This window comes from Colobus angolensis, unplaced genomic scaffold (assembly GCF_000951035.1).
Source record: "Colobus angolensis palliatus isolate OR3802 unplaced genomic scaffold, Cang.pa_1.0 Scaffold183, whole genome shotgun sequence".
NCBI lineage: Eukaryota > Metazoa > Chordata > Mammalia > Primates > Cercopithecidae > Colobus > Colobus angolensis.
In genome coordinates this window covers 1,558,417-1,578,346 of record NW_012114966.1, presented here as the reverse complement: position 1 = coordinate 1,578,346, position 19,930 = coordinate 1,558,417, and the positions used below count along the sequence as shown (strand labels likewise).

Here is a 19,930-nt window from a genome sequence, read left to right as displayed (position 1 = left end):
GTACCCCGGTACATTACTATTTTCACACTACCGTAATTATTTCCTTGAGATAAATTCCTAAAGATGAAACTGCTGAGTCAAAAGGGATGCATATTGGCCGGGCGCGGTGGCTCAAGCCTGTAATCCCAGCACTTTGGGAGGCCGAGGTGGGCAGATTGCCTGAGCTCAGGAGTTCGAGACCAGCCTGCGCAACATGGCAAAACCTCATCTCTACTAAAAATACCAAAGATTAGCCAGGCATGGTGGTGGATGCCTGTAATCCCACATACTCCAGAGGCTGAGGCACGAGAATTGCTTAAGCCCTGGAGGCAGAGGTTGCAGTGAGTTGAGATAGTGCCACTATACTCCAGCCTAGGCAATAGAATGAGACCCTGTCTCAAAAAAAAAAAAAAAAAAAAAAGTCTATAGCAAAAGTGATAGAATGCCGCTTCCAGTATTAGGTGATAAAAAGCTTCTGTCATGCATGCCTTTGCTTCCTTGTCACTCTCTGAGAGAAGACAGCTATTATGCTATGAGCTATCCCATGGAAAAACCCACCTGGCAAGGATCTGAAGGGAAATCTCCAGCCAACAGCCATCAGGGAGGCCTTCTGATGACCAGTGAGTGAGCTTAGAAGCGGATTCTCCCAGCCAGGCATGGTGGCGCATGACTGTAGCCCCAGCTACTTGAAAGGCTGAGCTGGGAGGATCACTTGAACCTGGGAGGTCAAGGATACAGTGAGCCAAGATTACACCACTGCACTTCAGCCTGGGTGACACAATGAGACCCTGCCTCAAAAAAGATTCTCCCAACTTGAGCCATCACATGAGACTGCAGTCCTGGCCAACACCTTGATTGCAACCTTGTGAGAAACTGTGAGATAATATTTGCTGTTTTAAGGTGCTGAGTTCTGGGGGAAATTGTTATGCAGATATAGATAACTAATAAATGACCCAAGGCTCCATTTCAAACTGCGAACTCTAAACCCTCTAATGACCTGAATTAACTGTGTTAATATACACACTAGTGGTTCAGAGAGACTAAGTCAATCTAAAAGTACCAATATGAAAAGACCTTTACAACATTGAATTTTTTTTTTTTTCTTTTGAGACAGGGTCTCTCTCTGTTACCCAGACTGGAATGTAGTGACACAAACTTGGCTCAATGCAGCCTCCATGTCCGGGGTTCAAGCAATCTTCCCAACTGAGCCTACTAAATAGCTGAGACTACAGGCACACACCACCACACCTGACTAATTTTGTTTTTCTGGTTTTTTTTTTTCAAAGACAGAGTCTCGCTCTGTCGCCCAGGCTGGAATGCAGTGGCATGATCTCAGCTCACTGCAACCTCTGCCTCCTGAGGTCTAGCAATTCTCCAGCCTCAGCCTCCCAAGTAGCTGCGACTACAGGTGCCAGCCACCATACCTGGCTGATTTTTTGTATTTTAATAGAGACAAGGTTTTACCACGTTGCCCAGGCTGGTCTCGAACTCCTGAGCTCAGGCAATCCACCTGCCTCAGCCTACCAAAGTGCTAGGATTACAGGCGTGAGCCACCGCACCCAGCAATTTTATTTTTTTAGAGACAAGGTCTCACTATGTTGCTCAGGCTGGTCTTAAACTCCTGGACTCAAGCAATCCTCCCGCTTTGGCCTCCCAAAAGGCTGAGATTACAGGTGTGAGCCACTGCACCTGGCCCACTGGATCTTTAAACAAGATTCAAAACAATATTCACTGCAGGATATCATCCATGTAAAATAAAATACAATTTAAAACATTACATGTCTTCTGTAGCTACACATAAATGTATGTAAACGCATTTAAATAAGTCTGGAAGTAAACATATCACCTGATAGCTCGTGATTTCCTGGGAGTGCTTAAGAAGGAATTAGCTTTTGTCCACAATTTTAAAAAATTTTATATGAAGAATATACTTGACCAGGTGCAGGTGCAGTGGTTCTTGCCTGTTACCCCAGCGCTTTGGGAGGCTGAAGGCAGGAGGATCACTTGAAGGCCAGGAATTCGAGACCAGCCTGGGCAACATAGCAAGACCCCGTCTTTATGTAGAAAAAAAAAAGGTACCTGGGTATGGTAGTATGTGCCTGTAGTCGTAGCTACTCTGGAGGCTGAGGAGGGAAGATTGCTTGAGTCCAGGAGGTTCAGGCTACAGTGAGCCATGATCATGCCACTGTACTCTAGCCTGGGTGACAGAGTCAGATGCTGTCTAAAAAAAAAAAAAAAAAAATTAGCTGGGTATGGTAGTATGTGCCTGTAGTCCCAGCTACTCAGGAGGCTGAGGTGGGAGGATTGCTTGAGACTAGGAGATCAAGGCTGCAGTGAGCTATGATCGCATCACTGCACTCCAGCCTGGGTGACAGAGTGAGACCTTGTCTCAAAAAAAGACCCATGAGCTTCATACTAATTTATGGCAAATCTCAACCTACTCGTAAAAAAGGCTTTCATGAAATTAAGGCAGGTACAAAACTCTTTATTCTATCATATATTTTGCTGACACTGCAACCTTCCATAAACCCATTTGTTTTACAGGGCATCTGGGGAGGTACCCAAATCTTTCATTTTACTGAGACAAAAGTACTCTATCAAAACTATACCATCTTAAAATTAGCTCATAACTCATGCTTCAAAAGTATAACTTTATAAGCCCTATTTTCTTTGTTAAAATTGAGTGATGAAGACTTTGCACCTAAGAAAGAATCACTAAGGTGACCAAACAAATTTTTAAGACTAAACACCAAATACCTGTGTTGTTTTTAATATCATAAATGGGAAAAAAAGGCTCCCATTTCTTTCATAAAACTCTATTATAAAGGCTTCTTTCCTACTTCCATGACATCATCAACAATGTACAACAGCTTAACATAAAATGATCTCTAGAAAATATCAAGTAGCTCATGAACTATAGAGCTTCTGAGTAGTTCTTTCTAAATAAATCTGAATTGAACTCCTCTTTGATCACAGAAATCAATCTTCTCAGGTATATATCATAGAACAAATCTTTTAATTTCCATTTCTTATCTTTAATTTATTCTTTAAATTAACCTCAATTTTTACACAAAATGTCCTGAATGGAAGACCATGAAACTATCTGGTTTAAACAAAATATGGGCCCTAAAACCTAAGCTCAGTCACAAGCCCAGGTAAAAGAGATGCTATTCTGTGACCTTTTTCTTCTTACTTCAAGAATATGTTATATGCCGAACAGTTTTAAAATGTGATTAGTTGTCTTGGTGACAGAACAAATAGCAGCAACTCTGTTCTGATTATCAGATGATTTTTAAATTTATTTTTATTTGAAGATTAAGCATCCTCTTTGACAATCCAAAAACATAGTCCTTGCTCACTCTGGACACATACACCTAAAACAGTTAAAAGTGATTCCTCAATTTGCAATGACAAAGTAGGAAAAAAAGAATACGTTCTCAAGCTGCCGTTCAATTTTTCTGTCCTCTTTTCCAAAAAACTGTTATTTTGCTACCAAGCCACCCACCAATGATAAGAAAAGACAATTTTTCAAAAAGCCAACAAAACCCAAAAAAAAGAACAGGTATCAATTCAAAATTATCACCCAGAACACTGCTGTTGCAAAAAAAAGCGTATGAAGCCAAATTCCCATAGCTTGTTAGAGAAGATCTTTAAAAATAATTCAGAAAGTTAGGACTGGAACTATCGTGGTATAGACAGGTTATACTGTCACTATATGCATATACAGTGGTAAATGCAGATAATTCAAGAACATTCAGCTTGGGAATATATTAAGCTTTCTCCTATTCCAGCAGAGGAAATAAAAACATGTGTTCCTGGAATTAATACTAAAATCGTCCTTACAAACAGAAGGTAGGGCAAAGGTAAAGAGAGAGAATGTGGAACAAAAGTAGCAAAGACAAGTCATTTTGAATCTAGGTTCTAACTCCTAGGAAAGTTGAATAGAACTTAAATTCTTCTGAGCCAGTATCACTAAATTCTAGATTTGGCCTGAAACCAGTGGATCATATACACCACTAATAAATATCAAGTGCCCCTACAGTGTTTGTGGTATTAAAACATGTATTTAGGCCGGGCGCGGTGGCTCAAGCCTGTAATCCCAGCACTTTGGGAGGCCGAGACGGGCGGATCACGAGGTCAGGAGATCGAGACCATCCTGGCTAACATGGGGAAACCCCGCCCCTACTAAAAAATACAAAAAACTAGCCGGGCGAGGTGGCGGGCGCCTGTAGTCCCAGCCACTCAGGAGGCTGAGGCAGGAGAATGGCGTGAACCCGGGAGGCGGAGCTTGCAGTGAGCTGAGATCTGGCCACTGCACTCCAGCCTGGGCGACAGAGCGAGACTCTGTCTCAAAAAAAATAAATAAATAAAAAAAATAATAAAACATATATTTAAATTACTATAAATTTCCATTCTGAAAAGCAGATCAAAATGACACTGGACCATCCAATCAGTTACAGAGTAAAGGGCTTCCTCCAAAGAGAACTCAGTTGGCAGAAATTTAGGTTGGTAGGAATGTGATTAACATGGAGTAAATGAGATCAGGTTCTCAGTATAATTTTCATAAGGCTTTTACCCACTCCAGTTGTAAGGAATAGTAGTACTGAGGGAGCTCCAACAGAATGTCTTAGAGGGATGCTTCTCAAAGACAAAGGGTCTCTTAAACAAAGTTTAACTCTTGACCCCTCTTCTCCTTACCTAAAGCTTGGGGAAGAAAATAAATATTTAATTTTTTACTATTCAGAGCTTTGGGCACATTATAATATTTAATATTCTATAGTTTCATTTTCTGAACCTTTGGCTTACTTTTCTCAACTTACATTTAAAAATGTATGAATGCACCTTCTTCAGTAGTACCACATGAAAATATAAACCTTGTTCTTCCATATCTTCTACACAGGAAGAGTGAATGAGTAGTACCCTAAATATCCCGCAAAGTTACTTTGTGTACTTGACGAAAGATTAGGGAAAAACAATCCACTTCCATATCTTGAGCAGTAGTTAACTAGTCTTCAACCTCATCTTCCCAAATATCGTTGTCAACATCCACAGCATAAAACAGCCTGGAAGCATTAAAAAAGGTACATTTTTATACACTTGAATGAAACAATGCAAATTGCCTCTCCGCTGAAAAATATTTTCTGTACTCTTATGATAACATTTTTGTATATCTTTTCTTCTCCTTTAATCATTCCACTGAGGAGGGCTGAAATATGGGTCCCTTTGAAGAATCTACCCTAAAGTTGGTTAAGAACGGCCCGTTTGGGCTGGGCGCAGTGGCTCACGCCTGTAATCCCAGCACTTTGGGAGGCTGAGACGGGCGGATCACGAGGTCAGGAGATCGAGACCATCCTGGCTAACATGGTGAAACCCCGTCTCTACTAAAAATACAAAAAATTAGCCGGGTGCGGTGGTGGGTGCCTGTAGTCCCAGCTACATGGGAGGCTGAGGCAGGAGAATGGCGCGAACTTGGGAGGCGGAGCTTGCAGTGAGCCGAGATTGCGCCACTGCACTCCAGCCTGGGCAACAGAGTGAGACTCCATCTCAAAAAAATAGAAAATAAAAAATAAAAGAACAGCCCGTTTAAGGTGGATGAGTGCCTGTCCAGCTCCATTCCCATCTGGCCTAGAAGATGTAATTGGCTGTCTTATGGCCTTAAGTTCCTTGGCCATAGGGGTCCCACTGAGGGCCTAGATGGAGGCGAGGCAGGTTAGCCACAACACTCCAGCAATGATATGGGACAAAATAACTTTGACCATCAACGGTGCCTCTGGCAAATCTCAGTCAAAAGGGGGAAAATGAGAAATAAAGATGATACCCTAAGCCCACAACCAACTGAACAGAGCCTCTCCTGGCCAAGGGAACCCCAAAGAAACCTCGAAAACAGTTCCCAGCCATGACGGGATGGGAGGCCAGACACACCTGGTCATACCCGCCTCCCTCATTGACCACCATTAGGCTTTCTTTCCCTAAGGGTTCAAACCAACCCTCTGGGAAGACTTGCTCCACTGCTGATATCAACCAACCGCCTAACGCTGCCCCTCCCTTCTGCAGTTTTGGCACAAAAACCGACCAGCATTTCTTCCTGTCAATGGACCACTGACCATGGAGTGGTTCTAGCCAGTCTATGGAGGATGTGTACTGAGGTTTTCGTGTTCTCTGCTTCACCTTTTGGTATCAGAGACCTCTCCCAGATATCGTGCTAATGCCACCATTTTTTGAACATGGGTCCCTGAAGGGTAATGAAGCTCAACTGCACATGCAGCATATTTCTCCTTTCATAAATATTCATGACTCCTCCCATAGCTTACTGAATATGTGTATCTGGCTGTCTTGTAGAACATAAATCCCTGTCTTCCTCTTCCCACCCTTAAAGTGTCTGTTTTCAGCTTCTGGCTGAAGGCTATGCTTCCCAACCTGTCGGAACGGCCACCTTGCCGGCTTCAACTCTTTATGAGAAATAAAGCTCTCCTTTCCAAATTAAAACAAACAAACAAAACAGTCCTTTCAGAATCCAGACAAACTCTCCAGGACCAAGGATAAACAATAATGGGGGATGGGTATCACAAAACTGATATTCAGCGTATACAATACATGGAATAAGCTAAGACTGGGGAAGTCAGGCAATTTAAACTGAACTCTTTCAAGACACTATTATTACTATTACATGCTCATCACTCCATTCTATCTTCACAGTCCTTGCACCCTCCATTTATAGAATGTTTTGTAGCTGTCAATTTGTCTTCCTTTCCTTATCTACAATTTATGCAATTTCCAACACTAGATTTCCAACAGTTCACGGCAGGGCTTGTTTCTTCAATTTCTCTTATAGTTTCACAATACCAATGTGTTTACTTAACAGACACCTCTTAACAAAGATCATCAACTGATGCTGAAAGTGGAGAGCTCTTGGAGAACAGGATATTCACATTGTGCCAAGGAATCACCCCACAGATTACTTCCTAATAACAAAATGGAAAACTTGCCTTTACAATAAAGCAAACTGTAGAACTGAGCACCACACTAATGAGGGACATCATGGACCTCTTGATGTGATCCAATACGGAATACACATCACTCCTCATGAAGTATCAGCATAAAAAATATTATTCTAAATCTAATCAAACTTCAGTCTAGACCTAACTTCCAGTTTATAGCAAATAAGATAGAGAAACAAGCTAAAGGACACCATGGACAAACAAAACTCTGGAAGGTAAGACGTTATATAAGACAACTGGCCTGGACTCTTCAAAAGGTGAATGTTCAGCAGGGTGCAGTGGCTCATGCTTATAATCCCAGCACTTTGGGAGGCCGAGACGGGCGGATCACAAGGTCAGGAGATCAAGATCATCCTAACACAGTGAAACCCCATCTCTACTAAAAATACAAAAAACTTAGCCAGGTGTGGTGGCAGGCGCCTGTAGTCCCAGCTACTCGGGAGGCTGAGGCAGGAGAATGGCATGAACCTGGGTGGCGGAGCTTGCAGTGAGCCGAGATTGCGCCACTGCACTCCAGCCTGGGTGACAGAGCGAGACTCTGTCTCATTAAAAAAAAAAAGTGAATGTTCACAAAACACACACACAAAAAAAGGTGGGCCAAAGCTTTTCTGCATTAAGACACTAAAGAGATAGAACCAAATACAGTGACTGAACTTGTTTAGATTCTGGTTCAATCAAATAGCTTTAAAATATATTTTCAGAAATAATTACGAAGTTTCAAATATGTTTGTTTACTAGATAACAGTATGCCACTATCATTAAATTTTTTTAAAGTACTGTCATGATGTAGAAGCATTTCCTTATCTTAGGAGAAATGTGGAAATATTTAGAGTTGAAGCATTATCGTAACCCCAACTTCATGTAGTTCAGCAAAAATGTTAAGGGAACAAATATGGCAAAGTACTATCAATTGTTAATTTGGGTAGAAAATATCCTACTATTCATAGTCCTATCCTTTCAAATTTTCTGTATGTTTGAAAACTTTCACTATAAAAACTTCCAGATAGTGTATATTCTCATTATAAAGATCATTTTTGAGAAAATAATATAAAAATTCCTTTATGGGGGAAAACATGTAAGAGAATTCTCTAAATAAGTCCAAGTACTTAAATAAAACACTGGATTTGTGGTCTGCAAATCAAGTACCAAAAACTGCTGGAGAGCCTAAGGAATTCTGTGTATACATACCGTTTAAAACATGGTGAAGCACGGTCATTGAAATGTTTGTAAGGGTTTGCTCTAGAGAGAGAACCCATGCAAATCCAACAGAAATATTGCTTACAGCCAGTACATGTCATCTTGTTACATCCATCTAATTTCTGGTGGGAAGGATAGAAAGAGAAAAATATCAAGGCTGTAAAAGCAGAAGAGACATGCACATGCCAAAATGATTCAGTACAACATTGTCCTGGTCTTCTCCTTTTTCTTATGCAGGGTTGAGATATCAATGTAACACACTGATGACTATGTAATTCTATTTTGCACTCTAAGTAAAATACAGAAAACAGCTAGTGTTACTACAACTAGTTACTTGGCACAATCTCTTCTGATAAGCAGTAGATAAAAATCACACACATATAACTGGAACATGTAGATTAATATTAAAATGCTTGGATGTAACGTGTGGGTTTTTAATTTTTACATAAATGCAAGTAAATATTTGGTACCAAGTCCTCTACTCTGTCATAGGGCTAAGGTATGTCAAAAGTGATTATATGGCCAGGTGTGGTGGCTCATGCCTGTAATCCCAGCACTTTGAAAGGCCAAGGTGGGTGGGTCATTTGAGGTCAGGAGTTGGAGACCAGCCTGGCCAACATGGTAAAACCCCGTCTCTACTAAAAATACAAACATTAGCCAGGTGTGGTGGTTGGCGCCTGTAGTCCCAGCTACTCAGGAGGCTGAGGCATGAAAATTCCTTGAACCTGGGAGGCGGAGATTGCAGTTAGCCTAGATTGCACTACCACACTCCAGCCTGGGCAACAGAGAGAGACTCAGTATCAAAAAAAAAAAGTGATTATATATAGTGCCAGTTTCCTTAACTGGAGCATCACCACTATGTTCAGTTCAGACATAATAGATTAGAACAATAGAATCAAATGCAAAGATGTACTTTGATTTTAAAACATATTAAGATTTTTGTCAAGAAGCAATAGATTTGTGTAATTATTTTGACTCATTAATTCCTGAGTGTATCTTAAACAGGTGTGTAGCATTCTGGGATAAATAGTTCTGAGAGGTCAGATTTGATTTTTTTTAATCACATAGATGAGGTAAGAAGTGACCATAGCTCTAGTATGCCCTCCTTACAACCCATTCGATTTTGAGATGGATACAATGTGAGAACAATGGTCACTGTAAGAAAGACACAAAGAAAAGACTCTGAAAACGGAAGTCTACAAACATTTAAGGTCGATAACAAGATTTAGTAGTGAAATTTCCACCTTCCAAGTAAGGAAGGTGTAATAATACCAGCATGTGTTTTGTAAGTCATAAAACTGACTAATAAGACTTCTCAAGGTAATCATAGCATGCTTGCAAGTCTGATGGCCTCCAAGTCTGTCCCAAATCATTTACCTCTATGGGAGTTCCACAACATGGGCAGCTCTTTGAGTTCTTCTCTAGCCACTCCTTACTTTCCATCTCTTCCAGTGCCTTCTGAATCACTCTCTTACCATACCTTTGATCCAAAAGTCTTTTATTAGCCTCATCTGCTTGTAGGTATTCATTTCGTAAGTCCATTAATTTCTCTAGAAAGTGAAATGGAAAATTAACTTTTATATAACTTTGTAATGCTGACTAAAAATCATTAAAAATGGCTATAATCTTTGACTATTCAATAATGTTATTCCTAGAACTTTATCATAAGGAAATAATCCAAAGTCATATGCATGGAGATGCATATGACAGTGGCAAAAAAATTAAATTTCTAAGGAAATAATTATGTTTGGAAGAGCCATTTAATGACATAATATTCAAGTATTAAAAACATAATTAGGTTCGCTACAACCCACTTAAAACACTTGTCACAGAATCCAGAAAAAAAGTATATTTATGTTACAACTCAGTAAAAATTATACATGCACAAATGATAATGAATGGAAAGGAACCCCCAACTAGAAAAGATGTATCTGTTAAAAGCGGTAGAATAAGATAGGTTATTTTTTCCTTTGTTTTGATTTCTTAATGTTGGTATGTTTATGCAACTAGAAGTATGCAGTTAAAGACTGACTTATCTAGAAGACACAAAGGTTGAAACAGACATTGATTTTTCCACTAAGTTGGCACCATTCACCGTTTGATAATGAAGAGGCCTACCAAATACAAAGGCAACTTTGGCTTAAGAGCAAAGACTACCTCTTCAATTCTGTGTTTAAAAAAAAAAAAATTCAGTGAATAAAACTTACCACTCAAGTCTCACCCTGTACTATGCTTTGCTATAGGTGCTGAAAAGTTTTCCCTGGATACTCTTCAGTCTGGCTTCTACTGCTCTATCATTTAACTGAAATGGAACAGGTAACCAATCCCAAAGGCTTTACTTGCAGACAAGAGGCTTTTGTTCACAATTCTATTACTTAATTTTTCAACACAATTAAAGAGTGTTCCCGGCCGGGCGCGGTGGCTCAAGCCTGTAATCCCAGCACTTTGGGAGGCCGAGACGGGCGGATCACGAGGTCAGGACTTCGAGACCATCCTGGCCAACATGGTGAAACCCCGTCTCTACTAAAAATACAAAAATTAGCCAGGCATGGTGGCGGGCGCCTGTAGTCCCAGCTACTCGGGAGACTGAGGCAGAATAATTACTTGAACCCGGGAGGCAGAGGTTGCAGTAAGCTGAAATCGTGGCCTTTGCCTCCAAGCTGGGTTACCGGGGGGGACCCCGGCCCAAAAAAAAAAAAAAGTTTTCCCAACAATGTTCTGTTTATTCTATCAGTTTACTTTCCTCGCATTATTTGGAAGCCTATCTCCCTTTTAAAGCAAAAGACATCTTCTGATATAGAATCCTATATCGTATCTCCACTTTTTGCTTTCACCTGTGAATTCTTCCTGTGTAGTGCATTCCCACAGCTCCATCACCTCTACTTCAATGTAGCAGTGAAGTAATATAAATCTCATCCCTCTAATAATTCAATGCATTTTTGTGTTCCTAGGCATCTTAAGGACAAAGGTTATACTACTTTAGTCTTCTCAAAATAATAAAATTGTTGATATTTCATCTTTTATATAATATATACATACAAAGAGAGGGAGAGATTCCTAATTTTACTAAATTCCTGAATGCTGTGAAACACCTGAAATGTACTGTCGACTTTTAATGAAAAGGTTACAGAAGTCTAAAGTAAAGGCTTATATTATACTTAGCTAACTTCTCCATCCCATTTGGCCTTACCTTCTACAGGATGCCGCCTGAGAAATAATCTACTCACTCTTTCCTCTCAGGATACTTTCTTGGAAATAATGACAGTCTGCTAATATTAGCAAGTAATAACTACAATAATAATAGCATTAATCATTACCATTTTTCTTTTTCCTTTTTTTTTTTTTTGAGACAGGGTCCCATTCTGTCCCCTAGGCTGGAGTGCAGTGGTGCAGTCTGGCTCACTGCAGCCTCTACCTCCCGGGGTCAAGCGATCCTCCAGCCTCAGCAACCTGAGTGGCTGAGACTACAGGTATGCACCACCACACCCTGTTAGTTTTTGTATTTTTTTGTAGACACAGGGTTTTGCCATGGTGTCAAACTCCTGGACTCAAGCAATCCACCCACCTTGGCCTCCCAAAGTGCTAAGACTACAGAGGTGAGCCACTATGCCCAACCCCACTCTGCATTTTACATGGATTAGCCCACTGTTTCTCAAACTATTTATGGTAAAGGCCCAGTTTTTTTCTCTAATATGTCAAGGATCAACACTTTTATAAGATATCATCAGGTTTGCTTGATTTAATTTTTTTAAAGGCAGAGTCTCACTATGTTGCCCAAGCTAGTCTTAACCGAGGCTCAAAAGATTCTCCTGCTGTAGCCTTCTGAATAGCTACAACTACAGGTGTGCACCACCAGTCAGCTAACAATCAATTATTAGAAAAATGAAAAAAAGTCTAAATTTTTATTAGATTTGACTGACATAAAATTATGTGAAATCACTATAAAAGTTTCTAACCCTCTCAATTTCTATATCTCATTACAGACCAGTATAACAAATATAACAATTTTGAATAGCACAATATTAGTTCCCTTCATCCTTAGAATAACCCGGTGAAATTATGTTGTCTGCTTGAGCTGCAATTTTGTGAAGTAGCTGTTATCATTACCACTGTTAGTCTGAGAAAGACTAAGCCACCAAAGTCCAGTTAAATCGACATTAAGGGCCTGATTTATGATTCCTTATCTAGATTGGAAATGGCAAACATATTTCACTCCTGTGTCTACTTTATCAGAGGGTAGTTGTCCGAAGTGCCATGTTGAGGAAGGTTCTGAGTCCTCTCTGGGCTCAAGGAGAAAGCATTTGATAAATGGTCAAACACATGTGCCATGGAGACAAGAATGGCAGCTTAGATGCCCTGCATTCGCCATCCAGGATCTACATTATTCCATGTTCGTAGATAGAATTTGCCATGCCATTTCTTCTCCTGGAATGTTCCTCCCTGGTATCTGCATGGTTTTTCCTACCTCCTTCAAGTCTTTACTTAAACCATTTTGCCAGTGAGGCCTCCTCTGGTTTCCCTAACTAAAATCCCAAGTCCCCTCCCCTTCAGAACATTTCATATCCTGTCCTTGCTTTATTTCTTCTGCCTCTTCAGCACTTACCATCACCTAATATCCTTATTTTGTTTTCCTGTCTCCCCTAGTAGAATGTAAGTTCCATGAGGGCAGAGATTTTGTCTCTTCTCGTCACTACTACAGCCCCAGGGCCTGGGATAGTCACTGACACAGAAATATCTTCTAAAGGAATACTTCTAAATTGAAGAATGAAGTCATAAGGCACTGGTAGGAAAGTGAAATGTGAGGGAGAGATTGGGGATAGAGGATTTGGGTTCACAGTTAAAACATACCTGCAGTCACCTTACATGGAGAGACCCCATGGTAGGTCAACCTGCACAAAGTACAGAAGGCAAAATTGCAGCTGGAGCAGATACCCATGGTGCAGCCAGGCTCCTGCATCACAGGCAGCTGGCAGCACGGCCGGGGGCAGTACACCACATCTGCCATCAGGTCCAAGGTGGACTGGAGGAGAAGGCGGTCATAACGGGCAAATAACTCTGCTTCCACTAGCTCTTTGACCTGGAGGGAAATACAAAACACCATAGGTTTGATGATTCCACAACCAGTTCTGAACCTGAGGAGATTCTTAGGATGCTAGTGTAAACCAGATGAGCACATAAATTAAAATCTCTCTTTCACTTTAAAATCAAACCAAGTATATTTTGACTCAGATGGCAATTATAGGGGTCTACATATTTGTTAAAACTAAGCAAAGTGTACAATTCATTTTATATTTTAGTTTTATTTCTTTAGAGATAGGGTCTTACTCTGTCGTCCAGACTGGAGTGCAGTGGTGCAATCACAGCTCACTGCAGCCTTAACCCGGGCTCAAGTGATTCTCCACCTCAGCTTCCCTAGCAGCTAGGACAACAGGCCCTTGCTATCATGCCTGACTGATTTTTTTTTTTTTTTTCAGACATGGAGTCATGCTATTTTTGCACAGGCTGGTTTTAAACCCCTAGCCTCAAATGATCTTCCTATCTTGGCCTCCCGAAGTGCTGGGATTATAGGTATAAGCTACCATGCTAGCCTTGTATGCTTTAAATGTGTAGTTTATTTTAAGTAAAATTATGCTTTAATACGAAAACAAAAAACTGGCTGGGCGCAGTGGCTCACACCTGTAATCCCAACACTTTGGGAGACCGAAGTGGGAGGATCACTTGAGGTCATGAGTTCAAGACCAGCCTGCCTAACATGGTGAAACCCTGTCTCTACTAAAAATACAAAAAAAAAAATTAACCATTCCAGCCACTTGGGAGGCTGAGGCAGGAAATCACTTAAACCCGGGAGGCAGAGGCTGCCGTGAGCTGAGATCGTGCCCCTGCACTCTAGCCTGGGTGACACAGCTAGACTCCGTCTCAAACAAAACAACAACAACAACAACAACAAAACCTAAGTAGGCTGTACTTATGCTGAAGTCTATAAAAGTTGGTTAATCATTCCAAGAGATGTGCCCTTCAGATCCCAACCTCACACAAGGATAAGCTAGTGATTCCCCAAGGTTTATGGAATCCTAGCAGATATACAAAGTAAATTATCACAATTACTTAATAACTAACACTCATCCTTGCCCATTGCAAGGCCAAAGGAAGCATTCCATTTGCTTAAGCAGTAGACTAAGACCATAGCATTCTTAATGGATACAGCAAAACAACTTGTGGGCTGGCTCCAAGGCCTCAGACTGCCCCATGAGCCCTATCAAGGAAGTTCTTGAGATGTTATCTCCATTTATGGAAGAGAATTAGGAGGCAACCATCAGCAGGGTAAACAGTTACCTGACCAGGAGTGGCCACCGAAGGGCACTTTGGTTCTGGACAGTTGAGGCATTGAACCTGGCCATCTCTGATCTGGATTTCAAAGTAGTCCTTCAGACAGGCTTTGCAGTACACATGCCTGCACTCCAAGAAGTACATGCATTCACTACCCAGCTTCTCACAGAAACAGATATTGCACAGGAACAATTTACTATTAAAGCATTTTATCTGCTGAGCTTGATCAAAGTCCAAGATTTCCTGGATCAGATTTGACAATGATTCCACATCCTGCACAGCTCTCTCATCCACAATTTCCTCTTGGTCTACATCAGATCCAGCAGCTCCTCCAAAATCTAGCTCTGTGTTGGGAGAGGCTTGAGCTGTCCTTCTCTGCACTTTTTTTTGAGAACCAATCTTGAGTTCAAAAGGAGAGACAATATTCAAGTATGCTAGGGTCTCTTCCTTAAGAAATTGCATCCACGCAAACAGGACCACACTGCCACGGTGTTCTTCCCATAGGTTGTCTAAGTGCTTGCATAGAGCAGATAGCTAGGAGAAAACACATGAAGATGTTGGTGAGTTTGGAAAAATGCTGCTGCTCCCAACTCCTGGTTTCCCGAGAAATCTTTTCCACTTGCAAGTTAGGCCCTTATTCTAACACTATTTTTTACTGCTGTGATACACTGTGCTACAAAACAGTATAAACATTCTTACTAGAGCACTTCTTAAACTATTCAGCAACGTGAGCCAAAGTAGAACACAAAGTCAGAAGCAAGAAGTACCACGAGAACAAGAGAAATAGCAAGACTCCATAAGGTAGAGAAATAGCTGTAAATTTTAGCCACTGAAATGGAAGACTTTTTTCTATTCTTTAATCTTTTAGTACTGCCATATATCTCATGTAGGAGAAAGAGATCTAGTTCTAAAAATAAACTATTTTTCTTCCTTTAGGAGTCCTAGCCCTGTTGGTATCCTAGAATAATGGTTGGAAAAAGAATAATTTAAAAATACTACTCAAGTTTTAAAATTAATTCTTTCAGTTTTATCAAAAAGTCAACTCATCTGAAACAATCACTCACAGAATTCAACCTCAGAGTCCTTGTTCAGATTTACAAGCTGCTTTTAACTAAGCAATCTGGGCTTATATCAGATCCTGGTTAATGGAGGGAAGTTGACTGACATTGACCCTAGTCCTAATCACAAGCCCTCAGCAAGGTTTGGCAGCCATAGAGAAAGCTTACACTTCCTAAGCTAAGCAACCAAAGTTAAATTATTTGGAATTTTCCTCTTTAAAAGTGGTCTGTTCAATTTGAAAGGCAAATGTAAGAGGATTTTCCATTAGAAATACAAAATATTTGTAACTAGAGCACACGAATTATAAGCAGTTTTTCTTTTTTAGGTAAACATCCAAAAATAGGCCTTCCAGATGGCAAACAAATTTTGTAAATTTAAATGACAAATGAAAAGGGACCAGATTTTCTGTTTCTTATGCTCTGTATAGTGCCACTGACTAAACTCTGCACAGGTACTACCTTAAATACTTATTGATGAGTTAAGATTGAACAACTAATAATTTTTCACATTTGCATAAATATCCTTATAAATCAACCATGCTTTTGAGAAATCTGCTAAAATCCGTAAAATGTGATAAATACTAAAAGGGAAGCTCTGAGTGCTGTGTGAGCTACCAAGTCCTATGAAGAAGCCATTCTCCAACTTCTTTTCTTCTCCAGTCCCTTCTCAAGAGAGGCAGCTGGAGCCAGGCATGGTGGCTCATGCCTGTAATCCCAGAACTCTGGGAGGCCAAGGCAGGTGGATCACTTGAGATCAGGGGTTCATAACCAGCTTAGCCAACGTGGTGAAACCCTGTCTCTACTAAAAAATACAAAAAATTAGCAGGTGTGGGCGCCTGTATTCCCAGCTATTTGGGAGGCTGAGGCAGGACAACCACTTGAACCCACTAGGCAGAGGTTGCAGTGAGCTGAGACTGCGCCCCTGCGCTCCAGCCTGGGCGACAGAGCAAGACACCATCTCAGAAAAAAAAAAAAAAGAGAGAGAGAGAGAGAGAAAGGCAGCTGGAATGCATGTAAATGGAAGGGGGATGGGAATTAAGGGAAAAGAGCAAGAGACTGTGTAAGTATATTGGGGGAGGAATAAGGAACAAGGTTTTAGAAAACTAAAACCACTTCTGTCTATCCACCCCAATTCAGGGAATGACAGCTCTATGTGTCAAATTCACTATTAACAGGTGAGAGTTATAATGCCAAGGAATCAGGGTACAGCAACAAACAAGAACTGAACAAAGAAAGAATATAAGAGACCAATTAAAATGTTAATTATATGCATAAACATTTATTTGATAAAGAATTCTGTAATTTTAGCTGTAACACACAGAATAACTCTCTTCCCCAGCACACACCCCCACCCGCAAATCCAGCATTAAGTAGATACTGGTTAGCTGGAATCTGAAACCTCAACCACACATCCAGTTAATCTGTCCCTGTTTTGTGTGTGTGTATGTGTGCATGCACGCACATGCATGGATGTAAAGTATGAAAAGCTCTCTGCTGAAATAGGACTAGGAAGATCTAAATAATTCAGCCAACTATCAGTGGCCTAAATGCCAAACAGTCTTGATATTCCTGAACAAATCAACTGTCTTGCAACTGTTGCCTCTGGCACAGATATTAGAATGTAAAGTAATACGCCTTTTTATTCTACCTGTATTATCCTTTTTAAGATTTAATTTTGCTTTTAAGCCATAAGCTCAAGTTTGCAAAAGTACTCTTAGTTAAAAGATTACATTGGTGGATGGGGGAATGAAAACTGCATGATCCAAAGATAAAAACTAATGAGCTACTGCTTGAGGTCAGCAATTCTGACAGCTTTTGTCTTTTTTCTTTTTTCTTTTCTGAGACAGGGTCTCTCTCTGTCACCCAGGCTGGAGTGCAGTGGGTCAATCTCAACTCACTGCAATCTTTGCCACCCAGGCTCAAGTGAGCCTCCCACCTCAGCTTCCCAAGTAGCTGGGACTACAGGGATGCACCACCACACTTGGCTAATTTTTGTATTTTTTGTAGAAATTGGGTTTCGCCATGTTGCAGAGGCTGAGCTTTTGTCTTAATACACATCAGTCTATCAATCTTCATTATGACTTCTAGAAAAGCAGCTGCTACTGATTCATTATCTATCCCAGAATGCTTTATATTATTTATATTTAGCTTCAAGTCATATTTATTTCTCAATCAAGAGTTGAGGTTGTTACTAGAAAAGTATATATAACCCAGAGGAAATGAGGCTCTTAACATAAGGCCTCAAGCCTTACTGAGATATCTACAGGAACTATACACATTTCTACTTGTATACATTTATGTCTATGTGATACCAGTTGACTGTTATTTGTTATTAATACAGATTTTACAAAGAAAATCAGTTATTGTATTTACTCAGAAAATTTGCTTATTATAACTACATTAGCTCAATTTTTAGTCCTAATTACAATGGAATTTTTCATTTAAGGAATGGATAAGAAACTAAGAAAAAAGTAGTATCAATATCTAAGGAAAATGAGGAAGACCTCATAGTCTCCATTATAATACAGATTAAACGGGAAAATAGCAAAACAAGAAAAGAAATAATATACTTGCTTAAAAATTACTCCTACAATTCATGATTGTTTCAATTACTGCCATTCCTTTTTAAAACACCAAACATTTTCAATTTCTTAACATCAGGATTCACCAAGGCAAGGGAAAAAAATTACAAAACCAAAGCCATTTGTTTTTCATGCACTGAATTCAAGATCATTAAGATAGTCTTCAATTCAAGATGATTTTTAAGTTTCTAAAAATGGATAGGAAAAATTAAGTTTCAAGTCTAACCTGAGTTGGTGACAGCCATTTGCCACTAAGTGTGAATGAAGGTGGGGAAGAGGATGGATAATCTGGTGGCAGTTCAAAGTTCAGCACAAGTGGAGGCAGAAAGCAAATGGTGTATTCAAAGCCACTATTCTGGAGACACTCATTTGAATTGCCTGAACCAAAAACAAAGATTAGAAATGATCAGTTGGTCAACACTTGAGTGTCTATTACTGTTGAGCAGCGCTCAAGAAAGACTTAATGCTTTAGTTGAGGGAATAAAAACCCTCCCTCAAAGCACTTTCTATTTCCTAATTTTAACTTGGTAGCCACCACCTTAAAAAAAATCTTGTAAGCCCTTGAAAAATCTACTCAGCACCATGAAATGTATAATGAAAATACTACAACTTATTCTTGTATACACTTCTGGGTACAATTCCTAACACTAATGACCAAAGAACACACAATGTCTGATTTGTTGTGGTTTGGTTTACAGTAGATGATCAAAGACACGATCTAGAGAAAAGATGTTCATTTCCATTAAACAGCATGACCTACTTAGACCAGCACGTCCCAACTACCCATGAATCAGTTGGGAAAATTTGTGTCAACACAATGATCTCAGGTTTGAGGATATGATATAGCATACAACACTCTCACAACCAAAGTTGCATTTAAATTACCACACTTACGTTCCTTACTCAATCCCTTTATAGTAGAAACATTTTGAGAAAGTGTGCATCAAGGTCTTCTGTAAATGTCTGTATCAAAACCAGCAGTTTTGTTTTTTCTGAAGCAAAAGGTCACAGAGTAACAGCATGTGTCATATGTTTATAGTAGTTGAAATGATTCTGGAAACCAAATAGTATTAGCAACCACCACTGTACTTGAAAATGTCTAAAATGTCTAAGTGTTTTCACATACATTAATTTTCTCTTTGATTATCACTATGTAATAGCCAATGACTCATGGCTGATAAACTGCTAGTCAGCAGACTAGGATATATGAAATACACAGGATAACATCCCTCTTCAGTGATCAAAAAGGTAGAATCAAATTGAAAACTGCTTGCCCCTCACTGCAATTTTCATTTAAAACAGAAACATGCATTAAATCTGTAATACTACCACCTATCACTAATGCCTATAAACACGAAATGACAAATAGTTTAAAGTACACTAAGGTACACTAAGAAATAAAGAATAATATTTAGAAAAATCTGTTTAAGAAAATATTATTAACTAACCGCTCACAAATATCTTGAAATTCTGTGGCAAATCCAAATAGATCCTGGTTTCTCCACCTTGGACAGACTCTGCTTTTCTAAATTCATCTCCGTCGTAAATACTTGCCAGGGCCAGCAATTCATCCTCCTGAGCTTCTCGGTCTTCTGACGACATTTAATTTTCTGAGGACCTGAAAACATTAAAATTGGTTAAGAACAGAAAATGCACAGAGGGTGGCCAGGTACGGTGGCTCACGCCTGTAATCCCAACACTTTGGTAGGCCGAGGCAGGCAAATCACCCCTGGGAGGTGGAGGCTGCAGTGAGCCATGATAGCACCACTGTACTCCAGCCTGGGTGACA

At 40.0% G+C, this 19,930-nt stretch overlaps 1 protein-coding gene across 4 annotated transcripts in view; it reads right to left on the bottom strand.

Moving 5' to 3' along the window:
- Positions 1-4,355: 4,355 nt before the first annotated feature.
- RNF14 (ring finger protein 14) overlaps positions 4,356-19,930 on the bottom strand; it is a 23,384-nt gene continuing 7,809 nt past the window's right edge. For 3 of the 4 annotated variants that reach the window (XM_011939723.1, XM_011939722.1, XM_011939721.1), the window contains 7 exons: positions 19,590-19,759; positions 18,368-18,519; positions 14,508-15,035; positions 13,023-13,251; positions 9,552-9,724; positions 8,166-8,296; positions 4,356-5,042 (listed from right to left, as the gene is read on the bottom strand). In XM_011939723.1, coding sequence (XP_011795113.1) covers positions 4,985-5,042; positions 8,166-8,296; positions 9,552-9,724; positions 13,023-13,251; positions 14,508-15,035; positions 18,368-18,519; positions 19,590-19,743 — 1,425 coding nt within the window. In that variant the 5' untranslated portion in view covers positions 19,744-19,759 and the 3' untranslated portion in view covers positions 4,356-4,984. The remainder of the gene's footprint in view (positions 5,043-8,165; positions 8,297-9,551; positions 9,725-13,022; positions 13,252-14,507; positions 15,036-18,367; positions 18,520-19,589; positions 19,760-19,930) is intronic. The other variant, XM_011939725.1, reaches the window with a different exon arrangement.